General features: G+C 37.7%; 1 protein-coding gene and 1 long non-coding RNA gene across 4 annotated transcripts in view; one reads left to right on the top strand and one right to left on the bottom strand.

Annotated features, from left to right (window-relative positions):
* The window catches only part of LOC146509263 (uncharacterized), a 32,718-nt gene extending 10,254 nt beyond the window's left edge, over positions 1-22,464 (bottom strand). For 2 of the 3 annotated variants that reach the window (XR_014876475.1, XR_014876477.1), the window contains exon 1: positions 16,819-22,464. This is a non-coding gene — a long non-coding RNA (uncharacterized LOC146509263). The remainder of the gene's footprint in view (positions 1-16,818) is intronic. The other variant, XR_014876476.1, reaches the window with a different exon arrangement.
* On the top strand, positions 8,863-15,050 carry LOC146509264 (actin filament-associated protein 1-like; the record flags this gene model as incomplete). The annotated part of the gene is made up of 9 exons (XM_085174812.1): positions 8,863-9,031; positions 9,839-10,050; positions 10,553-10,698; positions 10,980-11,094; positions 11,879-12,118; positions 12,871-13,000; positions 13,728-13,892; positions 13,973-14,163; positions 14,243-15,050. Coding segments are annotated over 9 exons (1,584 nt in total), but the record flags the coding sequence as incomplete, so codon positions are not given.
* Positions 22,465-23,570: the final 1,106 nt, after the last annotated feature.

Below are 23,570 nucleotides of genomic sequence, written 5' to 3'. Positions count from 1 at the left end.
ATATTTTCTTAGAACAGCAGGGCTACATGCGGTGATGCTAGAATTAGCCATGGTATCAAACTACCTTCAACAGGTGGTCAAGCTGAGTCCACAGGCGCACTACGTTTCCCTGGAGAGCTCCTTCATTCTTCATATATCCATGTCGGGCAAGAGTGTAAAGCCCGCAGCTGAATGGCCTTTGTTCAAGCACACACGCTTTTTGGCAGTGCACAGCTGTGTAGAAAAATCCAGGCAGGCTAATCTGAAAAGCTAATCCGCGAGTTTACAGGAAAGGGAAATGGATTTTCAAATGAGAGGCACAAATCGCCATTTTAAATGTCAGAAATAAATCTTTTTTTTTTTTTATCCATTTAAATTGTGTTTTAAAAATGATTTTGAAAATCTGTGTTTTAATTTAGAATTCGAAAATAGTTTTTCAAATGCGGTTTATATTGAGAATTTAATTTTTTGTGATTTGAAGTATTTATTAATAGTAATAATAAGGTTTAAAATTTTCATTTAAAACGTTTTTTTTATTTTAAATTAACTTGTTAAATAATAAATTACTTTAGTGTTGTTTGAATGTTTGAATAAATAAAATAATTTTAAAACATGAAATCGTAAATGAACTTAGAAATGCATCATGTATTGTACAATTCATTATTCAAGCACAGAATTCAATGTAACTGTCTGGAGGAGTTATAGCTGCTTCGTTTATTGTCATCTTAAATATATTAAAAAGTCTCTTTTCACATGAGTCAGATAACTCCCCAGAAATGAAGCCAAAATGTCTCTACTGCCCCCTTGTGTCTGGCTGCAGTACTGGCGTCAGACTAAAATAAAAAATAACTAATTTTGTAAAGTTCGTTTAGCTCATCTGTGCAGGTTAATTAATTTATCCTGAGAAAAACCATTACTGTACGTTTATTATGAGTATTATACTGTAAGAGCAACAGGCTGGACTCTACAGCTCCTGTGCAGAGCTGATTATTAAATATGTGCAAACAGCAGCACGTTTTCTGTCTCTTGCCACATCTGTAAAGACAGTAACACCAAAGTTTAAAAAAGGTTGCACTGCAGTAGCACCTCATAACTCATTCACTATCGATTAAATGGTAAATGGCCTGTATTTGTATAGCGCTTTGCTAGTCCCTAAGGACCAGTACATAAATAGCTTTTGCTATTTATGGCCATTTGGCTATGGCCATTTGGCAGCTTAAGTTAAAATTTGTTTAATTTTTCCACTGATTAACTTTTAGTACTGACTCTGTGTATTTATTTTACTGAATTAGTTTCAGTTAAAAAAACAGTCTGAATTAATCTTAATGAGGTATTGTTCACAGCGTTAGATGTCCGGTAGTGCTTACAGCTTACATCCTTTGAGAAAAATAATTGAAAGCGTTAATATTTGTTGTCCAATTCTCAAGCAGCAGCTCAAACACCAGTTATAATACCTCTGCATGTTGCTGTCTACTATGCAGCAGAAGACTGAACCGGGCCTGAAACCTGCTCCATCATCTCATCTTTGCAGTTCATCATGCAAAAAGCACCAACAGGTCAAAGGTAAATATAGTATATAAGGTTTTGCACATTGTAAATAAACAGCTCATATGTCAGCAGAAATGTAGAACTAAAAAAAATGTGAGTGTGTGAGGACAGGGAGGATCAGCTTTATTTCAGATTTGAGGGATAAACTTTATATTTCAGTTTGTGATGGTTCTGTTCCCTTTGTGAATGCAGGAGCTGCCCTCAGATTCAGACCTCAGCTCCACCCAGTGACAGCAGACCGATCATCCAACATTTTCACATGTTAAAATTAACTGATGAAAACAGTACAAAAGTTAAAGTATCACATGTGCTGTCAGTGAAAGCTTCAGCTGTTTAATTGATAAAGTTAAAGACAAAAAGTCAAAGGTATCATCCATTTAACTGGTGTCACTATATATCAGCATTAACAGTACCACAATTTAGTGGTTCAGAAAGCCACTGATCTCAGACCTGCAGAGCTTCGGTTTTAAAAACTGAATGTACTCAGCTGCATGAAGAGGACATGAGATTTTCTCTGACACAATAGACCCTGACAAGAAAATGCTAACTTCCTGTTTTAAGACCAGATGTAGAGTTGTACATTTCCGGTAGGGTTTTTTTTGCAGTCAATCGCTACTGCGAAGATGGACTCCAAAATCATGTCCAAAACACGAAAATGGAAGAATCACGTTAAGTTACAAAGAGTAGTAGGTGGGAACACTTACCATTACTGTGTCATAAAAAATCGAATGATCAATTTTGACGTCTGAAGAGTGTAGATCGATTGGTTGTTTACATCACTTAACACAAGCATAACTTTAATTACAAAATCAGAAGACACATCATCCACATTCAGAAGCACATCTCTGTATAGTGACAGTTCTCTAGCATATCGAGACTATCTCTCCACACCGTTACATATTCCATGTGTACGGGGTACGACCCCCCCCTTGGTCGTGGCGTGTGGATATTTCTTTAAGACACTCTGGCATGCCCGGCTACGCCCCACAGCTTACGTATAAAACAGCTGTGCAGACGTGACACCGGTGATCGTTGATCTCCACTTGTTGTGTGTGTGTGCGAAAGAGTGCTTACCTTGAGAGTACTGTGTGTGTGCGTCTATTGGAGCGTGCTTCGGCATCCTCCGTGGGCGATGTATTTCTCCCTTCTAGGTCCCCTGGTAGTAGTGATGGGCAGATGAAGCTTCATGAAGCACTGAAGCTTTTCATCCAATTGGTTCACCCCAGCGCAAAGCGTCTTGAAGCTTCATTTGCTCTAGTAGGACACCTACTGGACGTAAAAATATTAGTTGGCATGAATTTGAAGAGTGTGACCTTTTGCACACAGCCTGTAAATGTCAACAACAAAAGGAGTGTGTAAAACATGTATATTGTAGTGATGGCAGTATACTGTGTATATTTATACTGGCAGTATGGAAAATTATTATTTGGAAATGCTTAAAATGGAAATGATCATTTACTGTGAGGTGAGGTGTGGTTGGGGTGTGGACAGTGGTTGTGCTTTTGTAATGTTGAGGTATGGACAGCTACAGACTGAGGCTCAGTCATGCCCACATTTTATTCTGTAAAAAAATACATTTTCACTGCTTTTATGGCCTTTTTAGTGGGGAGAACATAGCTAGGATTTAATGATTTAACAAATCTTTTAAATCCTTTGTCCTCCACAATGCTAAATGGCTGGGAGTCCTCAATCACCATGCTAAACAGGTTTTCATCTATTTGAGAGAGAGAGATAGCCTTTATTTGTCAGTTGGAGGTCTTTTGCCCACAACCGAGATGACAGACCTTGCCGACCGTACATACAATACACAAACATCACATTGGGGAGACAGGTCAGGCTAGGTAGCGAGGAAAAAAAACATCAAAATGTGTAACACAGAAGGATAATACAGGAATGCACAGATATCAACACTAGTGATGGGTCGTTCGCGAACGAAATGGCTCTTAGAGCCGACTCTTTGAAGTGAACGATGCGAGCCGGCTCCTTATTGGGAGCCGTGAGGTTTTTTTTTTTCTTTCTCTCACCCTCTCTCTCGCCCTTTTTTCTGCTAAACTCCGCACGCGCGGCCTGTACTTTGCGCTGGGCAGAGGGGGGAGGGGCGTTAGTTACACTTGCAGTAGCACAGGAACAGAGCCAGAGAGAAAGAGAGTGAGGGACAACAACGTCACATTAGAAAGGTATAGTAATCACGTCACAATTTGACTCTTTTAACCACTAAATTTGTTGTTTCATCACTGGTTTGTGATTTACCAGTGTCTTTCTTTTTGAAGTCAAGTTGTCCTGCAACCCAGAGAGTTTATTTGTTAGTAGTGGATAAACTTTATCTTTTAACATCAGGTGTATGTTAAGTTTAGCTGCTTTAAGCTTGCTGGAAAATCTTCACGTGTTCATGAATGTAAGCTGTTTCTTCATTGCGTGTGTGTGAGTTTTTGGGTGGGTTATTTTAACTTTTTTTTTTCTCCAACAAGGCATTTCTCTAATTGTGTGTGTTTTTAATTTTGTTTCCCAAATTTTGATCTCCCACCTTAAATAACAGCATTCCATGTCTTCAGCCAGGAATTAGAGCTTGCTTGTGAGATTCAGGGACACATGGTGCCAAAAACAATTCAGTGAAAAACTTGCCTGAAAATTTCCAGTGATGGTAGCCGATAACTGGAGGAGAAGATGTCCTTTAAGCTTCTTTTTCATGTAGGGACAAAGTGAGAGGTCAAGCTGTAAAATTTTAAGCCAGAGCTTGGCCTGTGTGTCGTCCCAATTTTGTTAATCTATCCTTTTGCTGCTGTACTCAGGTCTCCAGGTTGAGAGAAATCCACCTGTATTAAGAGACTAAAACATTCATTTACTATTTTTCTTACAACATCCATTTGGTTCATCTGCCTAGATTTTACTCTCTCTCTCTCTTGGTGCATAGTTCACACAGTCAGGCAGTTGCCTTTTATGGGCATGCAAGTTTCCGGTCACTTACCCCCAGCAGCTGCGAAGCCGTCTCTCCCATATCAAAACCCAGCCAAACATTAAACATTCACCGTAGTCATTCAAAACTTTATTTGTAATATTATAATCAGCAAAATCAGCGTTTTAATTACAGGCATATATCATTGTTTGCAAATCATACGTATATAAAACTCAATAACACGCTAAACAGGAAGTCCTCTGTGGGCTTCACAGCAGCCACCTCATTTGCATGTTCACACAAAATAGCTCGCAGCGCTGCAGTGCACTGTCGTCACACACACAGCCTCGTTTCACACTCAACTCTCTATTATTTTACAAAGACGTCTTATATTTACAATCACTCTCAGGCCTGAAAGTTTTAGCGCCTACACAATTTTGACAAATTTAAGTTAACGGGTCCAACCGAAGAAAGTCCAACTTTTTTGTAATCAATTAACCAGTATCAGACTCTAACTGTATCTGGCCTCATCTCTAAAATCCCTAACTCAATTTACAGTGCCCAAAAAAGCGCAGATACCGTTCAACACGGTAAGGAGACTCTAACTCCTAGTTATTCTGGAGTGCCCCAAGCTCCACAGTGACCAACTGACTATCCCTCCAAGAGGACAAGGCCTAGGCGTCCCTGGCCTTGGCAAGCGTTACCTCTGAGCACTGCGCCTCCTAGTGGACTCTAACCACCGTTCTCACAAAATTTATAATACTTTTAAACAACAGACAACACCCAAAAAACAAGAGTATGACTGAGGCAGATGCAACGTTATGGACATTGGAGACTCTAACTCGCAAAATGACCAACACAGATGCAATCCTTAGACCAATGGAGACTCTAACTCACAAAATGACCAATTCCCTATCAAACTACCTGAGACTCTAACTCAGTATTTTTACTTTTACCTGAGACTCTAACTCAGTATTTTTACCTTTAAGCTTATTTCAAGTTTCAAAACTCATGAGATTTTTCATCAAAATCAAAACAGGCCTTCACCAGTAATTTCAGTGAGTAGACTTTTAATTTATACAGTCCAATTTGGCACAGTTTGGATTTACATTCAACAGGTTGTGCCTCACCTTTAAATGTGCCGGCTTGCCCACTCACGTCAGACCACTGGCTCGTGCCTGCCCGTTCAACCACCTCGGACCGTCCAAACCTCCAAAACTTCCATCCCAATACCACAGGACGAGCCCCCAAAACTGTTACGGATTCAAATATTGGGGATGGATACAGGAGGAAAACCCAAAATAACCACACTGGTCCGGCCGGGTCAAGTCAAACGATGATTTAATGAACACACGCGTGGCAGATAGACACCATACAGCAGACAGCATCAGATCTCAAAATGGTGGAGCCTTGATCAAACTCTTATAGCCTCTAGTGGCCCCCACCTAATCATAAAAGCCTAAACATTCACATTCTTTCTCATACAGCGCCTAAGCTACGACCTTGGCTCCCTGTTTATCTGCTCCTGATGAGATGGGGCAGTATGCTCTGTTCTCTTCTAATCAGACAAATAAGGCGATGACTTTCTGTGAACAATATTTTCTTCTAACTCAGCAGTATAATGCATCACAAAACAATATCATTCATTCACAATAAATCAGCAGTCTAATGTAATGCAAATCAGTTTACCAAATGTAATAGTTATCACCTTCTTCTAATTCAGGAGCATAATGCAAACTAAAACTACATAATAATTCACAATCTTTAATTAGGGGTATAACATGGCATAAAATAATATCATAATCCCACATAATCATCCACTATTTTCAGTTGCAGATGATAAAGGATTCAGAAATCATGCAGGCCCATATGACAGAGAATGTGCATCTTCTTTTTGTTTTAATATTTTAATTTATATTTAATTGTGTTGTGGTTTGCAGTGTTTTGTGTTGTTTCACGTTAAATTTGTTTAAAAGGAAAAAGCTGAAAATTTAAATAGTTAAAAGTCTAAAATGTAAATAGTTGTTCTTTGTATTATATGATTTATTTATTACATTTTATGTGGAGTGAATAAATAAAGTATATTTATGGTGGCCCTTAGAGAAAAAGCACGTACAAACTCCAAAACACGTACAAACTCCTAAGCATGTACAAACTCCAAAACGCATAAAAACTCAGACGCACTTACAAAAGACAACAGAAGTGCTCCAGGATGCTAGGGCGCAGTGTTGAGCTTTTGTTACCTAGTGGCTACACAAGCCAGGAAGTATCAACAACCGGATTTGGTGTGTGGTAGTAACAGGTAAATTAATTTTTTTTTTAATTATTTGAATAAATATGAGTGCTTGTCTATAAATACACAAACAATACACACATGCTTTCAATTGTGTAATTTAAGTGATCTGGGTAGCTCTGTTTTGGAAGTTCAGTAAACGCTAGAAATGTGTTTTGGAGTTTGTACGTGCTTTTTGGAGTTTGTATATGCTTTAGAGTGTGTACGTGCTTTGTCTCTAGGGGCCATATATAAACATATATAAATAAAACCACTTTTTTTTACATTAGTAATTCCTTTTCTGCATAATTTTATATTATTGTTAATGATTAAATAATTAAAGCAACAAAACAACCTGAAGAGCCGGTTCAGAGCCGAAAGAGCCGGCTCTTTTTAGTGAGCCGAGCCGAAAGAGCCGGATCTCTAAAAAGAGCCGGAAATCCCATCACTACTGGTGTCGGCACATAAGGACGCTGTCATAGCCTGTCAGCGACGTTGATTGGCTGCGTATACGAACGTGAATCACAATATTGGCTGGAGTATGGTATAAGGTGGGATCGTTCTAATCCCATACGGGAGCAGCCAGTCACTTACTGACTAACACTGCAAAACAGAATTGTTAAAGTATTAATTTTAATTTCAATTCAGGTTGGATTTTTTTGTGCGCAACGCAGATTTTCTGTGCGCAAAGACCGTGCCAGCAGTGCGCAATTGCGCACGTGCGCAGCTTAGAGGGAACATTGGCGACTATTAATGTGACTTCTGTTACACCAAAATGTATTGCAAACCATGTTTAAAGACTTCAGGAAGTTTTGGATGTGGTTTTTCTCTGACTGATTGGAGCAGAATTCACATATATTAATCATGCAGTATCGTCACAGCAACATCATCAGCTGTAATAATTGCCAAAAAATAGTTAGTAGTTCTCATCCTTTGCTCCTTCTCTTATTCAGTCCAAGAACTCTCTTAATCTTAATCAGCCACATTCTTTCCATGGCAGGTAACAAAAAAAGCTGATTTACTGGAATTAAATTAGCCTGATCAGAGTTTTTTTTAAAATTACTTTTACAACTGTGTGTCTACGCTCCACCTCAGCCCTGCATTGTGTCTTTGTATTCTTTTGTTATTGCAAGAAAGACCCTGCATCTTAAATTGACTGCAGACAGCTTACTGTTTAATTAAGACAGTTGCCATGGTAATTGTCATCTTGCATTGAGGAAAATGCAATGTGGGAAAAATGCCAAATCAGGAATTTTTGACTGCAAAGAGGAAGTTAACACAGGGAGTTGCTGTCATTATATCATATCAGTTTGAACTGCTATTCATTGTTTTTAGCAGCCAGGTGCTGATTCCTGTTAAGTATTAATGGGTGTGTGTGTGTGCAAGTGCAAGTGCAAACTAGCCTCAGTGATTATACAGATCTCTGTGTACACATGTGTGTTTAGAGTCAGTCCAGACGTTGGCTATGACATAAGTGAAGGGGAATGCTTTATATTTCCCTCCCCCGCTTGTTCTCCACTGTCTGTTTTACTTCGATGTCTGACAGTAGAGAGAGGTCAAAAGTCAAGTTTTTTTTTCCTTTCTAGTGTAGAGATACAAACACATTAAAACACACATCTTTCTTTTGTCTTTCTTATATTCTCTCACTCTCATTTACACTCATTCAGATACATCACAGACCAGAGTATCAGCAAAGCAAGAGAGTCAAGCAGAAGCTATTTTCCTTACACAGACAGAGCGACTCAGACATAGCCTCTCATGACCTTTTTTTTCACCGTTAGCCCTCTTTCCAGCAGAATGTGCACAGTCATTCAACTCTCTTTTGCTATTTGAATAGAAACTAGGGCAGCTCAAATCAGAACACTCAGACCAGAGGGAATGTTGGGATTTTGAAATGAGTTTAATTCTCCAACATTGCTTTTTTTGAACACAAGGGTCTGATTAAACCCGTTCGGAACTCGGCGTTGTTTATAGTAGAATCTAAGGTTTCTCTTCTTTTTTACATTATTACAAAAGCATCCAAACCTAACTGAATCAACATCTCTCTTGGTATTTTCCTGTGCTGAGATCAAGATCATAGATTGCCTCATAGCTTGCAGGAGTCCTTCAGCAAGGATTGTTAGAGTTCTTTTTACTAATTTACTCTTCAGTGTAAAAAAGGAATTAATTTCAAAATGTTCTCTCAGGAAAAGGAAAGAAAAATACAAAGTCGGAGCAGAAGACTGGCACTGTGGGGAAGGGAGCAAGTAAGAAAATCACTAAGATCATTGGACTTGGAAAGAAGAAGCTCTCCACAGATGAACAGACATCATCAGCTGAAGAAGACGTACCTACATGTGGTGAGAGAGAGAGACGCAATAATCCTGACATGGTAGAAGTATGGCTTTTATATGGATCTTGATTGATTGACCGGTCTATAAATGCATTTATGTCCCAATGAATCTTTGGAATTTTGGTTAATTAAGAAAATGTTTCAAAGTAATGCCAGAGGCGTTTCAGAATGGCTGCTGAGTGGTGCAACTCACTTCTAGGAAGTTTTTTCTTAAGATTGCTATGTTAGGGTCCTGAAAGTAAACAGTTCAGACAGGTTGCTTTGATTTCCTTATGCTTTCAGATGTATTATAAAACAATGATTCTAAAAGTTTTTTTTAAAAATTCATTTAGAAGTGCATGTTTCTGGACATCCTGTTTTTGTTGTGTTTCTTGGCATTTTTAGATTAGTAGGATAGTGTAACCCCACCGTCTTGTGTTCTTTCTTACATCTTTCTCCATCTCAAAGTGAAGTTATCTCTCATTTTTTCTCTCCCTGGGAAATATAGCAGTTGTACCTTTAGCTACCAAACACAATGTGTGACAAACTGCCCAGAAACAGTTTGTGTGTTTGCTGATATTTGTTGAGTAGCTAGTAGCACTAGCTAGATGCTGAAGTACCCATGTACTCAAGGGTCCATGCTAACCCCATTGTGTGCAATAAGGACCAGTGATGGACAAACAAATAGAAATGCCTTTTATGTCTTATTATTTCCTTCATTTAGGCTCAAATAGGTACGACTAAAATGTCTCCCAACTAGACAGGCCTGTAAAAATATTGTCACTGTAACGGCTTCTTTCAGATGGTATCCTCTTGACTGTGTTTGCTCTGACAGGCTACCTGAATGTTCTCTCTAATAACCGCTGGAGGGAGCGCTGGTGCCGCCTCAAGGACAACCAGCTGCTCCTTCACAAGGACCGGGATGACCTGAAGAGCCACATAGCCTCACTGCCCCTCCGAGGCTGTGAGGTCAGCCCCGGCCTTGATCACAAACACCCCTTTGCCTTCCGCCTCCTTCGTAACAGCCAAGAAGTGGCCGTACTGGAGGTGAGTTTGATTACATACTTGAGAGATTTTCATAGAAAAAAAACTTTGTTGAGGGAATTAGAAATGCCTCAAACACCACTAAATCACACTTAAGCTGGTGCAGGAAAATATTGCTCCTTATTTTTTATCTTCCTCTCGAGTGCTCCATATCTCCTCCACCCACAGTGATTTTTGTGTTTAATGTTGTTGGTCTTCACAAACTTCCTCCATTTGCCATCCAGTTTGTTTTGATTCTATTTCCTCACATAGTCTGCACGCTATCCTTAAACAATCCAATTATTATTATCTTCATTTAAACAGATAATAATAATAAGGAATTTAAAGTTTATAAGGATCCTCTTCTTGTTTTGGCTGGTCTTTTTAGGGGATCATTTGCCTCCATCTCACCCTGTTTCTACTGTCCTCCTTCACTAAATCATAAACCTTCTCTCTTTTTAAACATTTAACTCTTCACAGACACTGGCGGGATTGCATATTCTGTAACTCTGACTTTTGCCTTCAGGCCTCCTCCTCTGAGGAGATGAGTCGCTGGTTGGGGGTTTTGCTAGCTGAGACTGGATCTACCACAGACCCAGCCACCTTGCACTATGACTACATTGATGTTGAGACCACTGCTAACGTCATCCAGCTTGCCAAACAGTCTTTCTGGTGAGAGATGCATCCACATCATTTCACATGAATCTTTTTCTCTCTGGTTAATACCTGGAAGAACTCTTAAAGAATTAGTGCTTAATGTGTTTTATTTCTTATTTCATTAGCTCACAATGACTTATATGTTGAAACGTAGTATGTCCGGCTTTTTTCATTTTCCTGTTTTTATACGATAGTTTGTACTATTTTGTAGACTAAGAGATACAAAAATCGCAGGTAATGAAGATATATGAAGGGCACTGTATATTTAAGCCTCAATCGTGATGTTTTATGTTTAGTTTCACCAGTAAGCGTGCCGTGTCTCCTAACCCATATCTGGACAACCCAGTCAGTGGCTATGCCTGCCCCACTGGTATGGCACTACACTATGATGATGTGCCCATAAATGGAATGGTAAGGACACAACTGCTTGCTGATGTTGCATATGTACTGCAATGAAAAAAGTGTGAGATAATTCACTTCAGCACCCTCTAGTTTGCTTACAAACTCTTGGCTGATTCTTTCTTTGCTTTTCATTTTTTGCATATCATTAACATATTATTGGAAAATGTGTCATTTTTGTTATGACACTTTCAGAAGTTCCAGTGAGCCTGCATGATAAAAATCTTTTTCTTTCCTAAAATCAAATTAGACCAAGTAATGGTATGTACTTTGCTATTTGCAATAATGGTGCTCGGGCCCCTTGCATACCACAGCTTTTACCTTCTGCACTCATTGACCTCCTGACAGATTTACATATAAACCTGAGGGCTGAGTCTGTCTGCACCCAAAGAAGAGCAAAATTACACTGTTGCATGATAATAATGATATAAAACTAATAAAGACAAGCAGACAGAGAATATAACATTGTTTATTCATAAAAGATGCTATAATAAAGGAGTAAAGAGTAACCTGTGATTTAACGTTATAGGACTTGGATAAAAGCTCATCAACAATTAAAAAGAGGAAACATTAAATATGTTTTCAGTCGTGGAGCAGTACTCTCCATTTTGGGAAGCTAAACTAAATTTGTTAAGTCAAAGCAATTGCTCTTTAATTTCACATACTGCAGTAATGCTGCTATCATCTTCTTCCTTTCTGTTCTCCTTATTCCCCCCCCCCCTCCCCCCCCCCCTTTATGGCATCTCCTTATTCTTAAATCTTCTGCTTATTGCATGCTCACCTGGTCTAACCCAAGGACCCAGAGATGCAGTACTCCACTCCCAGCACAGGGGGGCGCCAGCGGAAAGAGGAATTGCACTATGAAAACACTGAGCTCTATGAGAACATGCCCTCACCCAAGCTAGTCACCAGCTGTCCTCCCAAGGCTTCTTCTTCTACTGCTGCATCTTCTTCTGCTTGTCACTACAAAACCCCTGTTTCTAAAATCTCCTCTAAGTTCCTGTCTGCTGATTCTAAAACGAAAGACTCCGCTCAGGTGACTAACACTCTGCTGCATAACCTTCATGTTTCTTTTTGCATTTCTGCATATTAACTGTCTAACAATTCAGGGTTTGTTTTAACCTCCTCTTAACTTTTAGTGTTTTTAATTCTCCTTCGCTGTTTGTTTACTTAGTGATCTCTTATGTTTATGTATTTAATAGGCCAACATGAAACTAGTGTGAACTGGAGTTTGTTTGCTGATTTTCTTCCTGTGTCATTATGAACACCAAACAACAAAAGTAGAGATGATGCCTGTCTCCTGAAGCCGAAAAGGAAACTGTCTCCTGTGATCTGTTAGGATAATAAGGTGCAGTTGTTTAGATATGTCTGATAATGCAAGAGAAGGATTTAAATTCAATTCTGAATTTAAAAGGAAGGAATGAAAAGAAGCTAATATGGGAGAAATATAGTCTCTCTTTCCAGTCCCAGTTAGTGATCTGGCTGCATAATTCTGGATCAGCTTAGACTTTTTGTGAAACTTTTAGAACAAAGTGATAACTGAATTACAGTAGTCCAGTGTAGGAAAATTAATGAAATAATAAAAGTGTTTGTAACTTTTGTGATATTGAGTGCAATCCAAGTAGAAAACCTGTGGCATAAACAACAGTTACACATTTTTCTTTGAAATGTTTATTTTTTTTTTTTATGGAAGAGCATGTTGGTACAGTTTTGTATGTGTATAGCTTATAGGCATTGCTAACATCTATTTGAAGGGTCATTTGAATTGTGTCTTTCCTGTTTGTTCAGCTAAAGGGAAAGAAGGGAGCAACAACCAATGGGGTGGCATCAAAACAGAAGCCAGAGCCAAAGAACCAGCCAAAGAAGAATGGAGTCATTGCCACAAATGGGACTGCGTCTCTGAAGCGCAACAACTCCAGTAAGTTTTGAGATTTGAAGATACCAACAGGAAGTCATCTTGAATTGAAATATCACCCACCTTTCCCAGTCAGGTCTTGCTCTGTAAGGAATAGCAGACAGTGTGTCTGGCTTCTCACCGCTGATTGCTTTCAAGCAAAATTCTGTTCCACAGCAATGTGGAAAATGCAGGATATCTAAATTACAGTTGGTTTAAGTAGAGGGGAGTAAATAACTGAAAGCCTTTAAACCTATCCTACACTCGAGACAGTCCATGTGACGCATGTGGGCCTTGAGCCTCCTGCCAACTCCAGGGTAAGAGGCGCGATAGCAGAAACAGACCCTAGCTCATTGGAAGAGAGCGAAATGTGGTCGAGTTAATCCTTGTGGTTCAGAAAAATATTTTTTGCCTAATGTGTGAACGAGGAGGGTTGTAACCACTTAGTGTAGCTTGCAATTCCTCCAAATGTCAGAATGCAAACACCAAATGTTTCATGTTGGGTTTAGAGTACCACAGATAAGAGTGCTAAATTTGAAACTATTAGCAGCGGTTTATATGACTGATTCTTCATAGTTATTCACAATGAGTGTATTTTTCACTGAAACATAGGCTTGGCAATTAATTCCTGCGTATGGCACTGAGATCAATGGGTTTCTAAGCAGTTCATCCCCCCCCCTCTCTCTCTCTGCTAGCAAATGACCCCAGTCTCTGGCTTCTAACTTTTTGAAACCCGACTTTTCTTGTGTAGATGGGGACCAGTGTAAGTATGGGAAGAACCGTGTGGAGGCTGATGCCAAGCGACTGCAATCAAAGGAGGAAGAGCTGATGAAGAAGAAGCAGGAAATCAGAAACCACCTGACTCAGCTGAAGAAGGAGAGGAGAGACCTTCGTGCTGCTGTGGAGGCAGCGGCTGGTAAGAGAGAGAGATAGAAACGTGCTTGTCATTAAAAGACAAGTTTAATAAAGTAATATTTCTCCTCTCTTTCACATTAGGCAAACGCTCACATATTTCACTATCAGAGCGCCTGAAGAAGTTGGAAGAACAGTGCAAACTGAAGGAGGAGGAGCGGGTGAACCTGGAGCTGGAGCTAACTGAGGTGAAAGAGAGCCTGAAGAAAGCCCTTAGCGGAGGTGTCACCCTGGGCCTCACCATCGAGCCGAAAGCTGGCTCCTCTGGCCTCCAGGTGAGTATGAAGTTACTTTATAAGTTTGTGCTGACACGTTAGTGTACTCATGTTTCCTTCATATTTTTGTCTTGTATAGTCACCAGCAATGCTGCGACGGACACACGAGTCTTCTCCATTCTCCAGCTGTGACACCAGTGACACCGAGTCCTGCTCGCTGCCGGTCAACAGCGCCTCACTGCTCTACCGGCAGCAGGGCAGCCAGAAGCCCTCAGCAGTCCGGGGACATGTCCTCAGGAAGGCTAAGGTCAGAGGTCATGCTACACAACGCGACTGGCTTTCTCTGAGAATATAATTGTGTGGATGCCCTCAAAGGCATCCACACTATTGAGTTCCTGTTTCTCTTTATTGTGTGGATGCCCTATGAGGGGCATCCACACTATTGAGTTCCTGTTTCTCTTTATTCTTTATTATTGTGTGGATGCCCTCAAAGGCATCCACACTATTGAGTTCCTGTTTCTCTTTAAACTTTATTCTTTTTCAAGTTGCTCGCGTTTTTCGGCACTTAACTACTCCTTCAGTTTTCAGCCGATTTTCTCCGTTCAAACTCTAAACTGTTCTGCTATTTCTGCTAATTCCAGCTATATCTTTTGGTGTTTATTACTATTATACTTTTTAAAATATTACACTTTTTTCCTTTTTTTTGTCCCATTGAAATGAATGGAAAACTTCCACAATTCTGCTAAAACTTGCTTGTTTTTCAAACTTAACTACTTCCTCATACTTTCACCTAGGAACTCCATTCAAACTTTAAAATGTTCTCAAATGATTGGGCTTTTCCTGTGTGATTCAGCTTTTTCATATCTGTTACCGTTTTCATTTAATGCCTCTTTAAGTTTTCAGTTGCAGCTTTGTGATTTTTCAGAAAATACATGCGTTGTTATGGTTGCTATGCAATTAACTCCGAGTGAGAGCTGGTGCTTCCTGAAGTTTCTCTTCATGTCCGAACAACTTCTTGCTACTCACTCAATTTTCACTCAACCTCCACAAACTATACATCAAAACGTAGGTATTTTTGCTGGCTTTCAGAAAATGTCACTATCACTGTTGTGGAAGTTACAGATTTTTATCAAATCGCCTCAGAGCAACACAAAGTCTTAAAACTCTCCATAGAAAGTCAATGGGGAGTCTGTTCAAAATCAGCGCTGGGACTCTCCAATGAGAGGCATTTTCAAATCGTCATATCTCCTTAACAAAGCAAAGTTAAGACATGAGGCTTGTGCCAATTCATCTTCAGACACTGCTGACACTCACGATCGGAGCAGTTTTTACAGTCATCTTACCGTTGAGTCATAAATTACGTTTGTTTGAGGGGTGGAAATCTGTCCTCCTCTCAGTTTTCAAACTGCGAAAATGAAGCCGTTTCTTCTCTCATCATATCTCCGCGACGGTTGTACAAAGAGCAATGAAAATCGCAGTCAAAGTACACCAAAGTCCGCTGATTCACCCAGTGCAAGAATTATGCTTCTATCCCACCTAGTTTTTGAGTTACATGACGTTTTGTAACTCCAAAAAATGGCGTTTTTCGCCTCTCACCGCGATCTAATTCTAACTGCTCATCACCCTATTTTCCATGTGCCCGCTCTCTTTGCCAGTGGCGCAATTGGTAATGAAACGGATGTTCAGACCGAAGGTCGTGGGTTCGATTCCACCTTGTTCAACATTTTTTTTCACTACAAATTGATACACTATCACAGACCTGTAATTCATATTGATAATTTGTTACAATTCTGCAACGTTTTATGATTTTGGCAGCTTTTCTAATATGGACCTCAGATTCTTGTTAACGCTCCATGGCAGAAATACATACAAGTACACAGCCTGATGAAGCAGACAGAAGCAGTACCTCTGATTGGTTCAGCATTTTTCACCTCTTATCAGCACAAATCTCAGCCTCTTCTGCTGTTTTTATTAGAATTTTAAGCTTTTTCACCGTTTTTCTGTTACGTGAGAACCAGTTTGGCTCAATGAGTAGCTGAAAAATGTCAGCCTCTTCAGCTCTTTCGGAAGAATTTCAGAGTTCAGCTTTTTCACTTGTTTTAAGCACAAATTTCAGTCTCTTTACCTCATTTCACAACAAAGTAGTTCTTCCTCTTCACCTCTTTTCTGCTAATTTAAGCTTCTGCTCCACAGTGCACATTTTTCTTCTTATCATATCTTTGCTTGTGACCAGAACTCATTTGGCTCAGAGGGTTGAGCAGTTGCCGTGAGACCCGGAGGTTCGAATCCTACCTGTGACAGTTGCCGCACATGTTCCCTGCTTGCATGCGCAAATTCTGGTTATTCACCTCTTCTGCAAAAATTTTGGCCTTTTCCCCCTTTTATTAGCACAAATCTCAGCTGTTTTCAGAAAAAACTCTTTTGAGAACAAATTCTTCTCATTCACCTCTTTTCAGCGCAATGTTCTGCTCCTTTCCATCTTTTCTGCAGAAATTCTGCTGATTGAACTCTTTTCAGCAAAATTTTCAGCCTTTTCACCTCTTATCAGCACAAATCTCAACTGTTTTCAGAAAAAACTCTTTTGAGCACAAATTCTGCTGATTCATCTCTTTTCAGCAGAAATTCTTCTGATTCACCTCTTTTCTGCAAAGTTTTCAGACTTTTCACCTGTTATCAGCACAAATCCCAGCTTTTTCAGCTGTTTTCAGCAAAAACCTCTTTTCAGCAGAATTCTGCTCATTCAGCTTTTTTCAGCAGAAATTCTGCTGATTGAACTCTTTTCAGCAAAATTTTCACCTCTTTTCAGCACAAATTCTGCTTATTCACCTCTTTTCTGCAAAGTTTTCAGCCTTTTCACCTCCTCACCACCTTTCAACTTTTTCAGCTTTTTTCAGCAGACATCTTCAGCATTAAGGCATCCACACAGCATTTTCGCAGGAAATGCTAATTTTTCTAGTTGTGTGGATGCTTTAAGGCATCCACACTATTGAGTTCCTGTTTCTCTTTATTGTGTGGATGCTTTAAGGCATCCACACTATTGAGTTCCTGTTTCTCTTTATTCTTTATACTTTATTATTGTGTGGATGCTTTAAGGCATCCACACTATTGAGTTCCTGTTTCTCTTTATTCTTTATACTTTATTATTGTGTGGATGCTTTAAGGCATCCACACTATTGTTTTCCTGTTTCTCTTTATTGTGTGGATGCTTTAAGGCATCCACACTATTGTTTTCCTGTTTCTCTTTATTCTTTATACTTTATTCTAGTTGCTTCCGTACACTTTTTGGCACTTAACTACTTCCACAATTTTTGTGCTATTTTCACCATTCAAATTTTAAACTATTCTGCTATTTTTGCTCTTTCCGGCTATATCTTTTGGTATCTTTCACTATTATACTTTTTAAAATATTAAGCTTTTTTCCTTTAATTTGTCCCATTGAAATGAATGGGAAACTTCTGCAATTCTGCTAAAATTTGCTTGTTTTTGAAACTTAACTACTTCCTTATATTTTCACTTAGAACAACCATTCAAACTTTAAAATGTTCTCAAATTATTGGGCTATTCAGGTATAAACCAGCTTTTTCAAATCTTTTACCATTTTATTTTTATCCCTCTTAAAGTTTTGAGTTGCAAAATTGTGATTTTTCACAAAATACATGCGTTGTTATGGTTGCTATGCACTTGGTTCTAAGTGAGACACTGAAGGTTTTGCAGTCTTCTCTTCATGTCCGAACAACTTCTTGCTACTTGCTCAATTTTCACTCAACTTCCACAAATTATACATCAAAACGTAGGTATTTTTGCTGGCTTTCAGAAAATGTCACCATCATTGTTGTGGGATTTCTAGAATTTTGGCAAATCTCCTCAGACCAACACAAAGTCGGAAAACTCTCCTTAGAAAGTCAATGGAGAGTTTCTTCAAAATCACCGCTTGATTTCTGTAATGAGAGGCATTTTCGAATCGTCATATCTCCCCAACGAAGCGAAGTTAAAACATGAGGCTTGTCCCAGTATATCTTCAGATACTCCTGACGCTCACAATTCAAGAATTATTTTCTCACCTATTACCGTTCTGAGATGAGTTAGACTTGTTTGAGGGTAGGAAATTCGTCCTTCGCTCAGATTTCTTCAGATTTCAAACTCTGGAAATGAGGCAATTTTTTCTCTCGTCATATCTTTTTTTTGGATTTCCACAGAGACCTGAAAATTTCCATGACTGTTCACCAAAGCCTGCTGTCTCTTACGGTGAAAGAATGATATCGATACTCCAAATAGATTTAGAGTTAGAAAGCGTTGTTTGAGGGCAGGTCAAGGCAGTTTTTGCTTCGCCTCTACTCAGTTATGGTGCATTAGAAGTCAATATCTTTAATAATTCATATTTTAATGATAAATTGTCAACACTTGAAGATTCCCCCATCTCTTCTGAACAAAACGGTGTAAGAATGACCGTTCTAGCCCCTACGGTTAGGAAATTATGGTCATTTGTTTGAGTTTAGTCCTCACTATGAGAAATAGACTGCAAAAATCCTGCCTCTCTGCTGCGTGTGTAAAAACGGCTGCACCTGTTTTGGCGGGAAAAAAGTACACAGCCTCTCTGATTGGTGGATTCAAATTTAGCAGCTCCCAGGCTGCTTGACTGACCTAAAAACTGGCTTCTCTCTCTTTCTGTGTGTGTTATAGTATTTCTAAATGATAGTATTTCTGCTTTTTATAGTATTTCTGCTAAATGATAGTATTTCTGCTTTTTATAGGATTTGTGCTTAAAATAGTAGTTCTGCTTTTTATAGTATTTGTGCTTAATATAGTATTTCTGCTAAATTATAGTATTTCTGCTTTTTAAGGTATTTCTGCTTTTTATAGTATTTCTGCTTAATATAGTATTTCTGCTAAATTATAGTATTTCTGCTACATTATAACATTTCTGCTTTTTATAAGATTTGTTCTTAATATAGTATTTGTGCTAAATTATAGTATTTCTGCTAAATTATAGTATTTCTGCTTTTTATAGTATTTGTGCTTAATATAGTATTTCTGCTTAATACAGTATTTCTGCTAAATTATACTATTTGTTCTTAATATAATATTTCTGCTAAATTATAGTATTTCTTATTTTTATATTATTTCTGCTTTTTATAGTATTTCTGCTTTTTATAGGATTTGTGCTTAATATAGTATTTGTGCTTAATATAGTATTTCTGCTAAATCATAGTATTTCTGCTTTTTATAGTATTTCTGCTTAATATAGTATTTGTGCTTAATATAGTATTTCTGCTTTTTATAGTATTTCTGCTTTTTATAGGATTTGTGCTTAATAAAGTATTTCTTCTAAATCATAGTATTTCTGCTTTTTATAGTATTTCTGCTTTTTATAGTATTTGTGCTTAATATATTATTTCTGCTAAATTATAATATTTCTGCTTTTTGTAATATTTCTTCTTTTTATAGTATTTGTGCTTAATGTAATATTTCTGCTAAATTGTAGTATTTCTGCTTTTTATAGTATTTCTACTTAATATAGTATTTCTGCTAAATTGTAGTATTTCTGATTTTTATAGTATTTCTGCTTAATATAGTATTTCTGCTAAATTATAGTGTTTCTGCTACTTCATAGTATTTCTGCTTTTTATAGTATTTGTGCTTAATATAGTGTTTCTGCTTTTTATAGGATTTTTCCTTAATATAGTATTTCTGCTTAATACAGTATTTCTACTTAATATAGTATTTCTGCTTAATATAGTATTTCTGCTAAATTATAGTATTTCTGCTACATTATACTATTTCTGCTTTTTATAGTATTTGTGCTTAATATAGTATTTGTGCTAAATTGTAGTATTTCTGCTTTTTATAGTATTTCTTCTAAATTATAGTATTTCTGCTTTTTATAGTATTACTGCTTTTTGTTCTATTTCTGCTTAATATAGTATTTGTGCTTAATATAGTATTTCTGCTTTTTATAGTATTTGTGCTAAAACATAGTATTTCTACTAAATGTAGTATTTATGCTTAATCATACTATTTCTATATATTACTGCCAGGTCCCCAGGCAGCCAATCCTCTGTGAGGCCTGAGACATTCAAATTTACAAATCAGAGCCTGCGCGGCTTCCCAGCCAGCCAATCATATCTGAGGGCTCAGGCATTCAAATTTGCATATTGGGGCCTGCACGGCTTCCCAGCCAGCCAATCATATCTGAGGTCTGCCGTTTCTTCTCTCGTCATATCTCAGCGACGGTTGTACAAAGAGCAATAAAAATCGCAGTCAAAGTACACCAAAGTCCGCTGATTCACCCAGTACAAGAATTATGCTTCTAGTCCACCTAGTTTTTGAGTTACACAATGTTTTGTAACTCCAAAAAACGGCGTTTTTCGCCTCTCACCGCGATCTAATTCTGACTGCTCATGACCCTGTTTTCCAGGCGCCCGCTCTCTTCCCCAGTGGCGCAGTTGGTAGTGACATGGATCTGTAAGCCAAAGGTCGTGGGTTCAATCCCACCTTGGTCAACATTTTTTTTCCCCTACAAATTAATATACTATCACAGACCAGTAATTCATATTCATCATTTATTATAATTCTGCAAACTTTTATCATTTTACCAGCTTTTCTAATATGGACCTCAGATTCTTGTTAACACTCCATGGCACAAATACTGTTCCCTTTAGGCTCTGTGTATGTTTGTGTGTATCAATATTTCTCCCATTTTAAAGTATTACTCCTCCATAATTGTATTTCTGTTAAATCAAAGTACTTTTACTACATCTTAGTACTTCTGCTCAATCATAGTATTTCTGCAAAATCATAGTATTTTTGCCAAATCCTGGCTTTTGTGCCAAATCATAATATTTGTGTTATGTTATAGTATTACTACTAAGTGGAGGAATTTCTGTCATGTTACAGTATATGTGCTGATTACAGTATTTCTGCTAAATCATAGTATTTCTACTATATTATATTTTTCTTTCTAAATATAGCATTTCTGCTATATAATTGTATTTCTGCTATGTTATAATATTTGTGCTAAACCAGAGTATTCGTGCTGAAACATAGCATTTCTGCCAAATGATAGTATTTCTGTCAAATTATAGTATTTGTGCTAAAACATAGTATTCATTTAAAATTACAATATTCATAGTTCATCACAGTGTCTCTGGTAAATCACAGTATTTCTGCTATGTTGTACTATTTTTCTAAATCATAGTGTTTCCATAATGTTTAAGTATTTTTGGCTAAATATATTCTTTCTGTTATCCTATACTATTTCTCCTAAATTCTTGTATATTTGAGAAGTTATCATGTTTCTGGTAAGTTACAATATTTCTGCAAAGTTCTGCTATGCTATTGTATTTCTGCCAAGTATTATGTTTCCTCTAAGATATTGTAGTTCTGCTAAGTTATAACTTTTTAGCAAAGTTCCTTTGCTTATGCAAAGTTTTTACAATTTCTGCAACTTTTCAGCTTTTTCAGCTAGTTTTTGCAGACAGCTTCAGCTTTAAAGCATCCACACTGCATTTTCGCAGGAAATGCAAATTTTTCTAGTTCTTTATACTTTATTATTCTAGTTGCCACTTTTTGTACGTTTTTTGGCACTTAACTACTTCCACAATTTTCAGCCGATTTTCACCGTTCAAATTTTAAACTATTCTGCTATTTCTGCTAATGTGCGCTATATCTTTTGGTATTTTTTGCTATTATACTTTTTAAAATATTAAGCTTTTTTCCTTTAATTTGTCCCATTGAAATGAATGGAAAACTTCCGCAATTCTGCTAAAACTTGCTTTTTTTTTAAACTTAACTACTTCCTCATACTTTCACCTAGAACAACCATTCAAACTTTAAAATGTTCACAAATTATTGAGCTATTCATGTATGATTCAGCTTTTTCATATCTGTTACCGTTTTCATCTTATCCCTCTTTAAGTTTTGAGTTGCAAAATTGTGATTTTTCACAAAATACATGCGTTGTTATGGTTGCTATGCAGTTGGTTCTAAGTGAGCTGCTGTACCTTTGGCAATTTTCTCTTCATGTCCGAACAACTTCTTGCTACTTGCTCAATTTTCACTCAACTTCCACAAATTATACATCAAAACGTAGGTATTTTTGCTGGCTTTCAGAAAATGTCACTATCATTGTTGTGGAATTTATAGAATCTTGGCAAATCTCCTCAGACCAACACAAAGCCGGAAAACTCTCCATAGAAAGTCAATGGAGAGTTTGTTCAAAATCACTGCTGGATTTCTGTAATGAGAGGCATATTCGAATCGTCATATCTCCTTAACGGAGCGAAGTTAAGACATGAGGCTTGTCCCGATATATCTTCAGACCCTCCTGACGCTCACAATTCAAGAATTATTTTCTCACCTATTACCATTCTGAGCATGAATTAGACGTTTGTTTGAGGGTAGGAAATTCGTCCTTCGCTCAGATTTCTTCAGCTTTCAAACTCTGGAAATGAACCACTTTTTTCTCTCGTCATATCTTTTTAATGGATTTCCACAGAGACCTGAAAATTTCCATGACTGTTCACCAAAGCCTGCTGTCTCTTACGGTGAAAGAATGATATCGATACTCCAAATAGATTTAGAGTTAGAAAGCGTTGTTTGATGGCAAGTCAAGGCTGTTTTCGCTTGGCCTCTACTCAGTTATGGTGCATTACAAGTCAAATATCTTTAATAATTCATATTTTAATGATAAATTGTCAACACTTGAAGATTCCCCCATCTCTTCTGAACAAAACGGTGTAAGAATGACCGTTCTAGCCCCTACGGTTAGGAAATTATGGCCATTTGTTTGGAGGGTAGTCCTCACTATGAGAAATAGACTGCAAAAATCCTGTCTCTCTGCTGTGTGTGTAAAAACGGCTGCACCTCTTTTGGCGGGAAAAAGTACACAGCCTCTCTGATTGGTGGATTCAAATTTAGCAGCTCCCAGGCTGCTTGACTGACCTAAAAACTGGCTTCTCTCTCTTTCTGTGTGTGTTATAGTATTTCTAAATGATAGTATTTCTGCTTTTTATAGTATTTCTGCTAAATGATAGTATTTCTGCTTTTTATAGTATTTCTGCTAAATGATAGTATTTCTGCTTTTTATAGGATTTGTGCTTAATATAGTAGTTCTGCTTTTTATAGTATTTCTGCTTAATATAGTATTTCTGCTTAATATAGTATTTCTGCTAAATTATAGTATTTCTGCTTAATATAGTATTTCTGCTACATTATACTATTTCTGCTTTTTATAGTGTTTCTGCTAAATTATAGTATTTCTGCTCTTTATAGTATTTCTGCTTTTTATACGAATTGTGCTTAATATAGGATTTGTGCGTAATATAGTATTTCTGCTAAATTATAGTATTTCTGCTTTTTATAGGATTTGTGCTTAATATATGTCAGGGTTCTGGGTCTGAGCAACCCAGGATCCCTGTGCAGTTATGTACTAGTTATATGTATTACTATGTATTTTTGGTGTTGCTTCC

Source organism: Neolamprologus multifasciatus, chromosome 10 (genome assembly GCF_963576455.1).
Source record: "Neolamprologus multifasciatus chromosome 10, fNeoMul1.2, whole genome shotgun sequence".
Taxonomy (NCBI): domain Eukaryota; kingdom Metazoa; phylum Chordata; class Actinopteri; order Cichliformes; family Cichlidae; genus Neolamprologus; species Neolamprologus multifasciatus.
This window is presented reverse-complemented; position numbering and strand designations above follow the sequence as displayed.